The sequence below is a fragment of the Castor canadensis genome, chromosome 2 (assembly GCF_047511655.1).
Source record: "Castor canadensis chromosome 2, mCasCan1.hap1v2, whole genome shotgun sequence".
NCBI lineage: Eukaryota > Metazoa > Chordata > Mammalia > Rodentia > Castoridae > Castor > Castor canadensis.
Window position 1 is genome coordinate 189,821,722 of NC_133387.1, and position 13,854 is coordinate 189,835,575.

General features: G+C 39.3%; 1 protein-coding gene across 1 annotated transcript in view; it reads right to left on the reverse strand.

The window, feature by feature from the left end:
• Positions 1-13,478, reverse strand: part of Pou2af2 (POU class 2 homeobox associating factor 2) — a 37,167-nt gene extending 23,689 nt beyond the window's left edge. The window contains exons 1-2 of the mRNA XM_074057540.1: positions 13,469-13,478; positions 3,979-4,088 (exon numbers count right to left, since the gene is read on the reverse strand). Of these exons, the coding sequence (XP_073913641.1) occupies positions 3,979-4,088; positions 13,469-13,478 (120 nt within the window). The remainder of the gene's footprint in view (positions 1-3,978; positions 4,089-13,468) is intronic.
• Between the last annotated feature and the right edge of the window lie 376 nt (positions 13,479-13,854).

Consider the following 13,854-nt stretch of genomic DNA (forward strand, 5'->3'; position numbering starts at 1 on the left):
GTGGCTCACACCTGTAATTCTACCTATTTGGGAGGTGGAGACCTGAAGGATCATTGTTTAAGGCCAGCCTGGGTAAAAAGTTCACAAGACCCCATCTCAACCAATAGCTGGTGTGGTGGCGTGTTCTTGTCATCCCAACTTTCCAGGAAGCACAGATAGGAAGATCACAGTCCATGATGGCCAAGCATAAAGAGAGATCCCCCAAATAAAAAGGACTGGCAGTATGGCTTACCTGGTAAAGCACCTGCCTGGCCTGGAGGCCCTGACTTCGAAGAGCCCTCTCCCAAGGTATCCTTTCATACTTCTAAAGGCCAAAAGTCCAAAATTGGGTATTGGCAGGGTTGTACTCGCCATGCGACTCAAGGGAGAATCTGTTCTTTGCCCCTTCCAGCTTGTGGTGAAAGGCTTGACTGGTAGCCTCAACACCCTAGCCTCGGAGGAGGTGGTCGCTTTACCTCCTTCCTCCTCGTCTTCTCTCCTGTGTGTTTCTCTCTCCGAGCTACCCCTTACAAGGACACACGTGATCACACTGAGTGCCCACCCAGGTAAGCTAGGGTAAGGGCTGCCTCCCAGGAACCTTAACTTAATCACATATTTTGGCATATAAGGAGACCTTCACAGGCCCCAGGGATTTGGCATGGGATCTTTGGAGGTTCTTTTTGTTTCTTCCTTGCTCAGCACAGTATTTTACATTAAAACTACAATAGGGGCTTTGGTTATTAGTCATGTTGTCAGTGGAAAATTTTGAATGACTCATGGATGGCTTCCCATCTGAACTTATCCTCTATGTCAAGCTCACTGTCTCCTAGAACAACAGTGTGAAAGAGAGGAGCTGGTCTCAGTATAACTCATGTAGCTATAATCCCATGCGTGTCCTCTTGTCACATGTGTCAGCTCCATGATTCCTGATCATCAGGTAGCATTTGGAACAGGGACAGAATACGTGCTAAGACTGGGTGATCATTATAATATCCTTGAGATTTAAAGATCGTCTAGAGTAGTGGGGAGAAGTGAGCCACAAACAAGTGGATAGTGAAATCAATTCATAGAGATGTCTAGAATCCAAATAAACCCATATTGGGATGTTATGTATTTAATTGCCAGATTTAAAAGATCATTGACGTGAGGATGAGGGAAGATGCTAGCATTGAGATGCCTGGGAATATGATGGGAATGCAGGGTTCAGGGTGAGTTTGTGCCACGCATGACTTGATCCTCGAGAGTAACTACCATGGCTAGGGCTGCTTTATTCCTTGCTAGTCCTAATTCTTTCTACGTGATATGTTCTCTCTCTTTGCCTGTCTCTCCCACTTTCTTGTTTGTGTGTATCAGAGATTATGCTACTCTACTCTAAGTTGATCTTTCTTTTTAGACATGGAAGTAGGAGTCAGAAGAGCTGCTACTGGGCAGCTTGCAAACAATCTCTTCCCTTCCCTTGTTCTCAGTTTATTCTTCTGAAAAATGGGACACTGTACATGTTAACCTCACAGGTTAGGGTTAATACACAAGGAAGTACCTTGTAAACTGTCCATTATAAACATTCTATCAGTTTTCATATCACGTGCTATGCTGCCAGTCTTTTGTCGTTAGCATTTAGTCCAGTGCTTGGTTTATATGGTCCCTGCATTTTTTCAATGTGTTAGGCATTTTTCCTTCCCACAGGTTATTTGGTCTTTAATGGCACAGACTGTGTATGTATTCCATGTTTCTTGTACCCACTACCCAATAACGGTGTCACCAGGCCAGTAGCCTGGTGCTATTGCTCGCTATTGCTCAGCAAGTTCTTATCTGGGGAGAGACAAGAACCTTGGCTGTGGGGTGTGAAGCTTGGACATTTGCTCTTTGCTCTATGGGAAAAGTTTTCAAATGGTGCCATGCAAGTATCTCCCAAGCAGCCTGTGAAAGTGACAAGGTGCCCATTCCCTGACCCTGGCCCAATAACTCTATTAGTAGACATGGGATGGGGTCCAGAAAAATCTGTATTTTAAAGTGACATCACATAACATGGCTTATTACCAATTATGCTTATGTTTTTATATTTTTTACTTTTTTATTCACTTACATTAATGGTAGAAGGGTTTTCATTGTGATAATTCCATAGATGAGCACAGTGTACTTTGAATAAGTTCACCTCCTCTGTTATAGTCTCCCCTCCCTCATCTTTTTATCTTTTGAGAAGTAAAAACGTAAAAAGTAAAGAAATAAAGCACAAAACCTGTGGCAGTAGTAATAGATCTTGGGCAAGAAGTCATACTGAATTTGGATGAACAGTATACTTTCTTATCTTTTTATATATGTGTCTTTTTATGGAACCCTGGAATGGTACCTGTCATTTATATCTAGGTATTGATGATATCATAGTGTGAGTTATATCCTCATTCACACTGGACAAATACAATGTGTGCTCTTTGACCTGTGGCTCTTGTCTTCCAACTGACAGTTTGCCTGGAACTTTTGTCAAGTTGCAAAATTCAGTTGTTCTCTTATCTGTAGTTGGAGTCATTGCCAAGTAACCCGTGTTATTTCCACCTGAAGCTGTGGTTCATTTTGAGTAGACTCTGAATTCTCTCTCAGGAGACTATGCTTGTAATGATATCCATAACATCCGTTCTAGACCCTTCTGAGCAGACACGATGAGAGACATTGAACAAGTTGCAAGCAAGGAACCAATTACTCAGATTTCTCTGTGTCAACTAAACTCCATTTGTGGAGCTAGAAGAGGTGGTTTCAAAAGAAAGTGTTGCAGAAAATGTACAATAAAAGGTGTTCTTGGGTGAGGAAATTGAATCTGGAGGTACCTCATTTGCAGTATGTCCCAGGAGTTTATTACTGGAGCAGTGTTGACCATGGTGTCTACATCCTCCAGACATGCTGGAGGAAGCTCTGCACTAGAGACCACTCGGCTGCCCTGTTTATTCCTGGTCATCTGCAGATGCCCGGCATTCATGTCATGATACTTTACTTGATAGAATAGGTGGGGATTTACTGATCTAGATAGGCAGATGCTGCCACCATCCTCGAATCATCTTTGGAGATCTGGGTGCAACTCTTAGACAACTTAGGCATAGAACAGAGTTGTTTCTGAAGACATGGATGGAAGAGGTTTTAGACTCAAGATGTCTACTAGGATTTTAAAATCTAATTTTGTGTATTATAGAAAGGACTTTTTTCTAAGTTACTGCTATCAGGTTTAGACTACCATGTGACTGTGCGTCAACATTATTGCTATAAATTGAGCCTTTGTTAATTCAGGATTGGGGTAAATGGTAAAGTCAGAACACATTGTCTTTTCATTGCCACTAGCTGAAGTTGTCAGCCAATAAGGTCAAAGCGATTTTGGAACATTGCTGTTATCTAACAGACATACCATGATGTTAATAACAGATTTTTATATTATTAGGAACTTAAGAGGCCATTTTGGTTGACTTGTTTCATGCTAGATCCAGAGAAGTCAAGTGACTTTCCCAGGGCCACACAGCTGGTTTCTGGCAATGCCATGTCTTCTTCTCTGCCTCATTCTTTCCATTCTACCAGGCTTCTTATTCAGGAGAAGAACCAGCATTTATTGATTATGTTTTACATGAAATACAAGTATGAGGGAACATGAATTCTATTTTTGAAGGCATATAATCAATAACAGATGAATAGAGAGATAAATGTTCTCCCAAAAAGAACATGAAAACCAGTGGAAAATAGGGTGAGGAGGGGCAGAGGGGGAGCATAAGTTAAAGTACAAGCATTAACACCTCTAAGTGAGAAGACAGGAGAATATCCAGTGAGTGTGCTTATCAGGAAAAGATAGTTCATCATGGGAAAAAAATGAAAAATCAGTCTTTCTGCCAGATTAAGGCTTTGTCTTGAGAAAATCAGACCCAGGAGGTAGAAGACTGGCATGTAGACAAAGAAGAGAGGAGATAGCTAATCTCAGCAGAGGGCTCGAACTCCTAATACTTCAGAGTGTAATACATAGTGACTTACAGTGAGCCTGGAGTTACTTGTCTGCCTGGATCGTTTTTCTGCCAGAAGATCTTTGACTGTGTGCTTCACTCTCACGCCCTGGTACACTCGTTTGCTGTAATCTCCTGGGACTTAAGCAAATGGAATAGTCACAATCAGAAGGAGAAGGAGTAATCAGGTCATCCTCCCAAGGGATACATTCAAAGGCTGATGATTGTGATGCTGTTTTTTTCTTAGAATGAGCGAAGCCTTGCGTCTGAAGTGAGTTCAATAGTCTCGGTTCCAGATCCTTGATGGGAACTCATCCTGTGCTCTGTGTTAAGTGAAACAGCCTTTCTTCCTCTCTGTAGCATCTTTTCCAAGTGCTCTCTTTTTTTCTACTCTGGTTTATCAAGGTTTACTCCAGCAAGATTTACAGTTCACACTTTAATCATTTGATAAAGGATTGGATGCAAATAAGGCCTCTTATTATTTGTAGTAAGTAGATGGTATGATTCAGATCACAGAGAGACAGTTTCTTGCCACTGCATATCTGTACCTGATGTGAGGGAGAGGTTCAACTGGACTGTTTTAAGAAGATTATGCTACAAAGAAGAAAGTCTGTTGTTATCTGTCTACTGCTCTAAAAAAATATGTTTTGTTTTTGAAAATATGGTGATTGGACACAAGAAGTTACTGCTTTAAAATTAGGTCAAGGATAAGCGAATAGTTTTTCATGCATTTAACAAATATTATTTGAAGAATTACTGTGTGCATTTACTAAAGAAATTAAAGTGCTTGACAATTTACATGCATTATTTCACTTGATCTGCTTTATAGATGAGGAAACTGAAGTCCTGAGCTAAGATATTGGTCAAGGTCTCCTAGCTGCTAATGCATATTTGAACTGATTTTTAGATTCAGGTCAGCTTGTCTTACTAACAGCTAGAAAAATGTGCTATTTTCACCAATAGGAAATTACAGAGTGATATACAAATATGGAGAACAACATCTCCCTAAAGTTCTAAAATTTGTCAACAGTGCTTCTAGAGATGGTGAACGCTTTGTTGCTGAGGATGGTCAAGCAATGCCCAGAGAACCTTTTATCTGGACTCTTAGAAACTATTCAATTGTTGAATAAATGGTTGAACTAGACACATTTTAAGATATTTATAACTCTGAAATTGTTCTGCGGTAGGTTGGATGACTTTCAATCCATTTTAATTGAAGTGTTGCTGGCTTTCTGGCAAATTCAACTGGGAAAGAATTAGCATCAATGTGTATGGCAGAATATATGAATGTATTTATGTCGGAGATAATCTTTGCCTAAAAGATTATCTAATCCGATTGAATTTGTAGACAGTATAGGGTATATTTGACATGTAAATCAAATTGTATTGCAATAAGAATGAAAGGAAGGAAGAGGGAAGGAAGGAAGGAAAGCTACAACCAGAGGCAGAGTAGTGCATTGGGTAGAGGTGGTTGCTGGTCTAAGAGTCAGGGTGTACAGCCACACTTTAGTCACTGACTTGGGAAAACCATAGTAATTTAGCTCCATTTTCCTCATGTGTAAAATGGATACAATTTCTTCTTAGTTGTCTTTAGAGGTTTATAAGGAATAAATAGTATATGCATATGAAGATGCTTTGAAATGACCAAGGTTCATATAAAATACTGTATAAAGATAGAGGAAAAATAATCTAGGTTCTAATACAATGTGTTACTTAATTCAAACAAAACCACGTGCAACCTGATTTCAGAAAAACAAAATTATTCAAATGGTTCTTTCAGTCTAACTTTGACAGGATGAGGTCTATATATCTTTTAATTAAAGAGCTTTAAGTACTTCTTTCAAATAAGTTCCTAATACAAAGCAGAATGAGTTGAGATTTGTTCCAAAGGAATCCAAGCATTGCTTCTAGAATTGAGTATTAGGCTTAATTTTTTGGAAAGCCTAAGATTACATTTATTTGTCAGTTATTTATTGACTATTTTTTATGTGTCAATAGAACACAAAAGAACATGCTATCTAGCGAGGAGAGAAATACTTAAGAATTATAATGCAAATGCATCAAGTGCAACAACAGAAGTAGGGTTAGGACATTCAGAGAAACACAGAAGATATCACTTCCTTGTGGGGGCAGGGAGGGCAGAAGGAAGGCAAGGTGATACCTGAGCTGAGGCTTGAAGGAGGTGGTGATGGCAAGATGGGCAAGAGCATTCCAGGTATAGAGAACAGCATGGGCAAAGGCCTGGAGGCCGAAGAAAAGATATGTGATGGAGGAAGTGGCAGGAAAGGAGGCCAGGGAAACAAGTAACATTCAGCCATGATGTTTCTGGTTTGTGGAAGGAGCTTGGACTTCATCCTGTGGGCAATGAGCCATTGGAGGCTTTTAAGCAAGGGAGTGGTGTGGTTTGATTTGCATTTCAGATAGACTCTTCAGGCAGCTGTGTAGGAGGTAGATTTGAGAATCACAAAGCCACAGAGAGATTGGTCAGGATTCTAGAAAAATTCAGGCAAGAGGTAATGGGGTCTGAATAGTGGCAGATGGAAGGGCAAGGACCAGAGAGAGCGAAAACTATTTAGATGTAGGAGGTAAAGGAGAGGGGAAACTAAAGAGAGATTCTCACATTTCTGCCATTGCTCTAGGACATAAGATTCTAAGTCATCATGAAGCTGATGACAATGACCACTAGGGAAGAGGATGTAATCCCTTGAGGCAGTCTTAACAGGGTCACCTGATGGCACACTTAGAAAACAATAATATGTGCCTGCAACTCTGGAATAAACAAGCCAGTATACTCCCAATGGCTGAGAGTGAGAATATTGTTATAAACACTGAGTTCTTATTTATTTATTTATTGTTGTAACAGGTGTTGGACTCAGGGCTTTGCACTTGCCAGGGAGGTGGTCTACTACTTTAGCCAAGACCCCAGCTCATTTTGCTGTAGTTATTTTTTGAATAGGGTCTTGAGTTGATGTCAGCCAGCCTGGACAGCCATCCTTGTATTTATGCTTCCCACATAGCTGGGATGATACGCAAGTACCACCATGCTCAGTTTTTTATTGGTTGATATGGGTCTCACAGACTTTTTCCAAGTAGCTAGGAGTATAACTCTGAGCCATCGTGCCCACCCTATTACATCAAGTTCAGAAATGTTTTTTGGGAAGCTCTGAGCTCAGTGATTAAGGATGGAAGTGTGAGAAGCATTCTCATTTGAAACATTCTTGGAGAAAGAGATGAGAACCTTGTGGAGAAGACATGAGAAGACTGGTAGAGGAAGAACCAGTAAGAATCAGGGGGAATAAGGCATCTAAAATTCAGGAGGAGAGATTTCCAGAAAGGTAGAGAAAGTATCAAATGCAATGAAATGGTGCAGGAAGATAAAGACAGAACAGCATCCATTGCTTTCAATTCAGGGGTGGGTGTTGACTTTAGCAAGAGTGATTTTAGAAATGCAGGGTGGCTAGAAGTCAGATAGTAATGTCATGGGAGGAGGTTAAGGCAGAGAGAAAACCTAATTATTGAAATTTGAATGAGAAAGGGAAATGAGATTGGATGATGGTTCCAGGGAACTGTAGCCTTAAGGAAAGGTTTGTTTATATTTTTATATCTATTTAAGTATTTATGTGTAGGAAAGAATTGAGGATACTTGAATAGGATAGAGGGAAGAATTAAAGATTTTGGAAAGAGGAAGACTGATGGAAGGAGGTCTTGAAGAGGAAGAAATAGATTGGGATCAAGGACACACATTGGTCTTCAACCTCTGAGAATGGAATAAAGAAGGATGGGGGAGGGGGGGTGGTATAGCCAGTGACAGACAACTCTAATAGGCATGGAGAAGCCTGGAATGGAAGAGCAACTCAGATACTAAAGGCTAGAACAAGACAGGAATCAAAGTCAGAAAGACACATTGAATCGAGGATATACATCTGTGATTTTCAGAGTGCGATCCCTGGACCCTCAGTATCAACAGTAGCTGGAACTTTTTAGGAATGCACAATTTTAGGCCATACTTCAGAGTACTGAGTCAGAAACTCCAGAATGGGGCCTGGCCTTGTAGGTGATTTTCATGTGCTCTGAAGTTTGAGAGCCAATAAAGCACACACAAGTAAGGCTCTTACAAAGGTCTTGTGTGAGGCAGTGTGTGTGTAGCTCTAATCTTGGCCATTTTGCTAAGCAATGGGGAGTCTGAGTGATTTATGGTAGGGGTAGACTGAGTGCTGTGAAGGAAGAGGTGCTGGATCCTTTGTGTGTTTTGAGATGGCCTTGGCTTTCCTTTTCTCTGAAGGGCTTTTTAATTGATGATTTCAATCTGACTTAGCAATTTGGATTTTATGTGTATGCCAAAAAGCCTGGGGGAGATATGCCTCTTCTAAATAAGCTTAGCAAATAACCTCATGGTAATTAATAGGGTAATAAATTTCACAGAATGGAAAATAACCAGATCAAATCTTTTGAAGTTTTATCATAAAACTATTAGTCTCATGTACCAGTTGACACTGACTTAGTGCAAAGTATGGGGCTACATGCCTCAGGGGATGTGAAATAAGTTTAGAACATATAGCAGATGTACTGAAAGATCCTATTTTTGTGAGAGAAATAAGACATTCACGTGTGAAAGACTAGAGAAGGAGTAGGGTACACTTTGGATGACTGAGAAAAGTTTTGTGGCAGGGGATGGAGCTTCGGCTGGACTTAGAAAGATGTGATAGGTTAAGAGGAGAGAGAAAGGCCTTTACCCATGCAGCAGGCATGCATGGGTAAACACAAAGAGGCAAGAAGGAGCAATGCTGTGTCAAGTAAAACTGCCATTGCTTGATGTAATTGCATCTATATGTAGATGAATTTCAAATGGACATCCTCAGCCTGGCCTGACTTTAGACTTGGACTTCCATCTACACTTGCATAGCCAGTAACATCTCACATTCCACACATCCGAATCAGAGCTGCATTTTCCCTTCCATATTTGTTTTATCTGAAAACCTTCCCTATCTTGTTTGATGGTAACTTCGTCCTTCTACTTGCTCAGTTCCCAAATATAGAGTTATCCTTAACTCATCTCTTTCTCTCAGACTTCACAAATCAACTTTTAAAAATACATGATGATGTCGCCTATAAAACAGATCTAGAAGCTTCTGACTTTTCCCCACCTCCACTGTCAATATTCAGGTTCAATGTTCTGTCATCTCAAGTAGATCACTGTAGTCAGCTTCTAATAGTCTTCCTGCTTCACGGTGAAGTAGTCTATTGTCAACACGGGTTCTTTTAAAAGTAAAATACAATTGTGTCACTGCTCTGCTCAAAAGCCCATGATGGCACCTCATTTCACCCAGAGTGAAAGCCAAAGTTCTTATGATGGCACGAAATGACCTTATTCCCTGCTTCCTCTGCTCTCATTTCTTAAGATTATCCCCCTCTTATTGCTCTCCCGCCAGTTTCTGAAATGTGACAATAGCACTTGCCTTGAGAGCTTTGCATTGCTGGAATATTCTTCTGTACTTTGTCCCTAGGACTAACTGTCCTTTTCTCCTTCCATTGTTGGCTCAAACATTATCTTCTCAATGAGAACATGTTGAAAGTTGCATCTCCCCTATAAACCATTCCTGATCCCTCTTATTCGGTACTACCTTTTATTTCTATGTGGCACTTGCCACTTTATAAAGTCCTATATAATTGCTTGATTTAGAGGTTGTTTATTGTGTGCTCTTTGTAAGAGTGTAAGCTCCACGAAGGTGGGGATCTTGTCTGTTTATACTCGTTGGTGTCTCCCAATGCCAGTGCTTGGTATGTATTAGGCTTCTACTAAATATGTCAAAAGTATTGTTTATGGATAATCATAATGAAAGTGCTACAGGTCTAAAAGTTGTCTGTAGAAATTTATATAGCCATGCATTGTAAGAAATGTGTCAGATAATTTCAACATTGTGCCAACATCATGGAGTGTATTTTTGCAGGCTAAGATACTAGGTGGCATGTTATGAGATCATTGTCCTATCTGCAGTAACTTGTTGACTGAAATATTATGCAGTGTTTGACAGTATTTTGTGTTGGAGGTGTTAGAAACCACTAACATTTTCAACAGAAGGGTACTGTGACTTCTATCATATTTTTCGGAAAGTTTAGAATTTTTTTTTGCTACTGGGGTTTGAACTCAGGGCCTACACCTTGGCCACTCCTCCAATCCTTTTTTTAAAATTTTTTTTTTTAAGATACTATCTTTTGAACTATTTGGCTGGGCTGGCTTTGAACCATGATCCTCCTGATCTCTGCCCCCTTGGAAGCTAGGATTACAGGTGTTAGCCACCAGTGCCCAGCTTAGAAAAATTTTTGTAAGATTAATCTGAGGCTAGATTCTCGAATGGATTAAGGATGAGGAAACAGAGAGGTGGGAAATTGAAAAACAGTGGAAATGGCAAGGAAAGAGTAGATTTAAGAGATTTTGAAAGGACACACACACACACACAGACACATAGTCGAACACCATGAGAAAAATCAAGAAGATAGGGAAGAAACTTGGTTGGGAAAGAATTCAGTTTTGAATATGTTGACTTTGAGGTTGTGGTGATATAATCAAATAAAAATAAAAATATCTTGTAGATAGGATAAGAACTTGGACCTGGGTTAGTACTGTAAACTTAAGAAACATCTTTAAAACGATGATAATTAAAGTTCTCCAAGGTGACTTTGCAACAGGAGTAGAAATTCAAGCACTGAGCCCTGAGAAACGGGTACAGTTCTGATGCCTTGAGGAAGGAAAAGGCCAGGGAGGGACCACTGGTGGAGGACTGGTGAGAGCAGAGTCCAGAAATGTCCCAGAGTGGAAGCATCAGGGAGATGGAAGAAAGAGGGAGTGAAGAGAAAGAGGAATAACCAGAGCTATCATGTATCTGGCATCTACTAGGTGCTTAATAAATGCTTATGGTAAATACAAAGTACTTTAGAGAAGTTGAGGGAAATGAAGGTGAGAAGGGTTGGAGGGTTTCGAAAGGTGAAGCTATCTAGAATTCAGGATAGAGCAGTTTCCTAAGAGGTAAGGGTGCACCCCTTTCTTTGAGGCCTCATGGTACTTGAGAATGAAGAAGCAGAGAGGATGGGAAATTATAAAGCAGAGGCTATCCAGAAGCAGTGGAAATGGTAAGGAGAGGGTCAATTTAAGAGACTTTTCAAAGGATGTCATGAGATAGACCGTGCTCCAAAGCAATGATGAAAAGTAAGCACCTGCAATTGACAACAGTAAAATAAATTTTAACAAAGCAATGAAGCCTAGTTTAAATTCTTCAATATCACATCTGGAGTGTTTTTGAGGATTATGGAAATTTCTTAATCTACTTTATTCTCTCTTTTTTTCTTTTTTTACAGAAGTAATATTTAGAGTTCAAAAATGCTACCAGCATTCTTACTCCAAAACGCTTTTCCCTGTGCATTGTGTCTATTTAAAGACTCCACACCTGCATAAACCAGGAGAGCTTAAGAGTTTTTATTCAAATATTCTAGCTACAAACTTGCATTCAGATCAGTTGTTGAGAAAACAAAGACAAGTGTTTCCGGAGAGAAAGCACAAGCAAATTTATCAATAGGAATCAATTTATCCTATAGAATTAGGGGAAAATGCATGGTAGGATTGTGATCCTGTATACACAGGAAATTGTTTCAGTACTATCCTCTACTTGTTCCTGCTTTTTTGATGGAGAATTTGCTCCATGGTAGATTTCATGGTGCTACTGCTTTATGTTGGTTCTGAAACCTTTTCTCCATCAAATGCAACTCATGTATTCTGAAACTGATCTAATACTTCACATACAAGTGACCCCTAAACTGTTTTTGGTTATCAAATAATAAATACACATGTTGTATTTGGAACACATTTTTACTTTACTATTTTTGTTGACATTCTATGGGGGGCATTTTCGGACTTTTAAATTCTTTAGAGCCTCTGAGCAAGCAAGGGAACCAAAAGATCATGAGAAATAAAGAAAAACCACCCTGAACTATCTGATAACTTTAGAAAAAAAGCACTTATATTTTGAATTCTGTAATTGGATAATGGCACAATGAGGAGAGTAGACGATGTCTCTCTGAAGTACAATCCCTTATGACGTTGATATGTAGGCATCTTGTCCCTCAAGACAACAGAATAAAATTCTGAATGATGGGTTCCTGATAGAGAACCTGCATATTTGTCCCATTATCTGCCTGTCATGGAAGCACCAAGAATGAAGTCCCAGACAGTGTATTGGTAATACACTGTACAGGATCACTGGCTGGTTCAGCTATCAGCCCTGGTTTTATGGGTACTCTCTCTTCACCCCACTATCCCCGCTCACTCAGTCAGCTAGGCTGAGGATTTGAGGCCCCCTCATTGAGAGGAAAGAAGATTCCTCAGGAATAAATAGTGCTGGCTCCACACCCACTAGCTCACGTTTGCAGCTCTACTTCTGATCTGGGGAGATGATATATTGGTTTTATTGTGGGAAACCTCCCGCAGAATATGAAGTTCATTAATCTTGAAATGTTCAAATTTTTAAGCAGAAAATAATTCGTACTGCTTATGAAATCTTAAGTTGAAATAAAGACTGAACATTTTAAAGATGAAGCTCATCTTAGTCAACATCTTAAGATTTTGTTGAAGTTTGGTTTGCCCAACCTTAAGTATCCATGACCTACCTCTTCCCGTCTTACCTCCCTTCCCACCTGCTAAGCTTCATAGCTGGATACCAAACAACATTCCTGCCAAAAACTATTCCATGTTGCAGAAGACAGATGCTTTATAGCTTTAGCTTTTGTCTTCTGAGATCAGACTTTGATATTTTTTAAAATGGCATGTCTTCAAATTTTCTTTCAAAGTACTTTACAAAGTGTTTTTCAAATATTTATTCTGTCATCATTTATGAATGTTTAAAGTGCTCATGTTGTTACTCAAATTTGTTCCTGAACAAATGGCTTTTTACTCCTCATTGATATTAACACTTATTTTGTGAGGGTGAGCAACCTGGAAAAGACCTATATGTAGTTTGAATTTATGAAATAACACCCCAGTTTCTTCCTTATCATGTATTATAGAATGTTCTTGACTACTATCCTTAAAAGCCTAAAGTCATATGCCTGAATAAAAGGTATTTCAAGTTCTATATAAATGTGGGTTCTTTTTCTGTACTTTCTTTATAATTCAGGGCTTACCAGAAGTCATTACATTTAACATAAAATTTTCAGAGTATGGAAGAATTCATTAATATTCAGGTCATCATTTTACAAAAACAATGCTTAATTGTATTGATCTTTCAGAATAAATACCTATCCAAAGTTGATGTAGCAAAATCGAATCTAACAATTATTAATTAAATGTGACTGCAATTATAAGACTGTTATTAAGAGTTCCCTGGTCTGTGTTTTTATATTTTTATACATTCTAGCCAAAGTTAGCTCTATTTTTTCTTTACCTTTGCTTTGTGGTATGACTGTGAGGTCAGAAATAAAAATTAGAATTACTACAGTTTTTTTTTTAATTCCAACAATTGGCATTGACTTACCACTTTCCATTCTGAATAGTTCAGGTGGATTTCCTTCCTAACAGCAGTGCAGGGCTCTGACAAGTGACTTCCTTGGTGAGGGGTCCTGGTGTCCTGGAGGGCTCACCCTGGTCCTGGTAGGAGAACCTTCTACACACTATAGTGATGTTTCTGAAATTACTTGCTTTATATTTGATTAAATGCAAATCCTTTGGTGTATGTTTCTCTCCAATTTGCATCCGCAATGTAGATTATATATGAAGGTACTTCTTTCTTCCCCAAGAAGATTTTTATTCAGTAACAATGAGTTTCCATTAGGAACCACCTCTCTTAAATGTTTGTTATGGAAACAAGGCACCCATTATTTGTTTCATGAATAGCAGTGGAATTTTTCTATCCCTTTAATT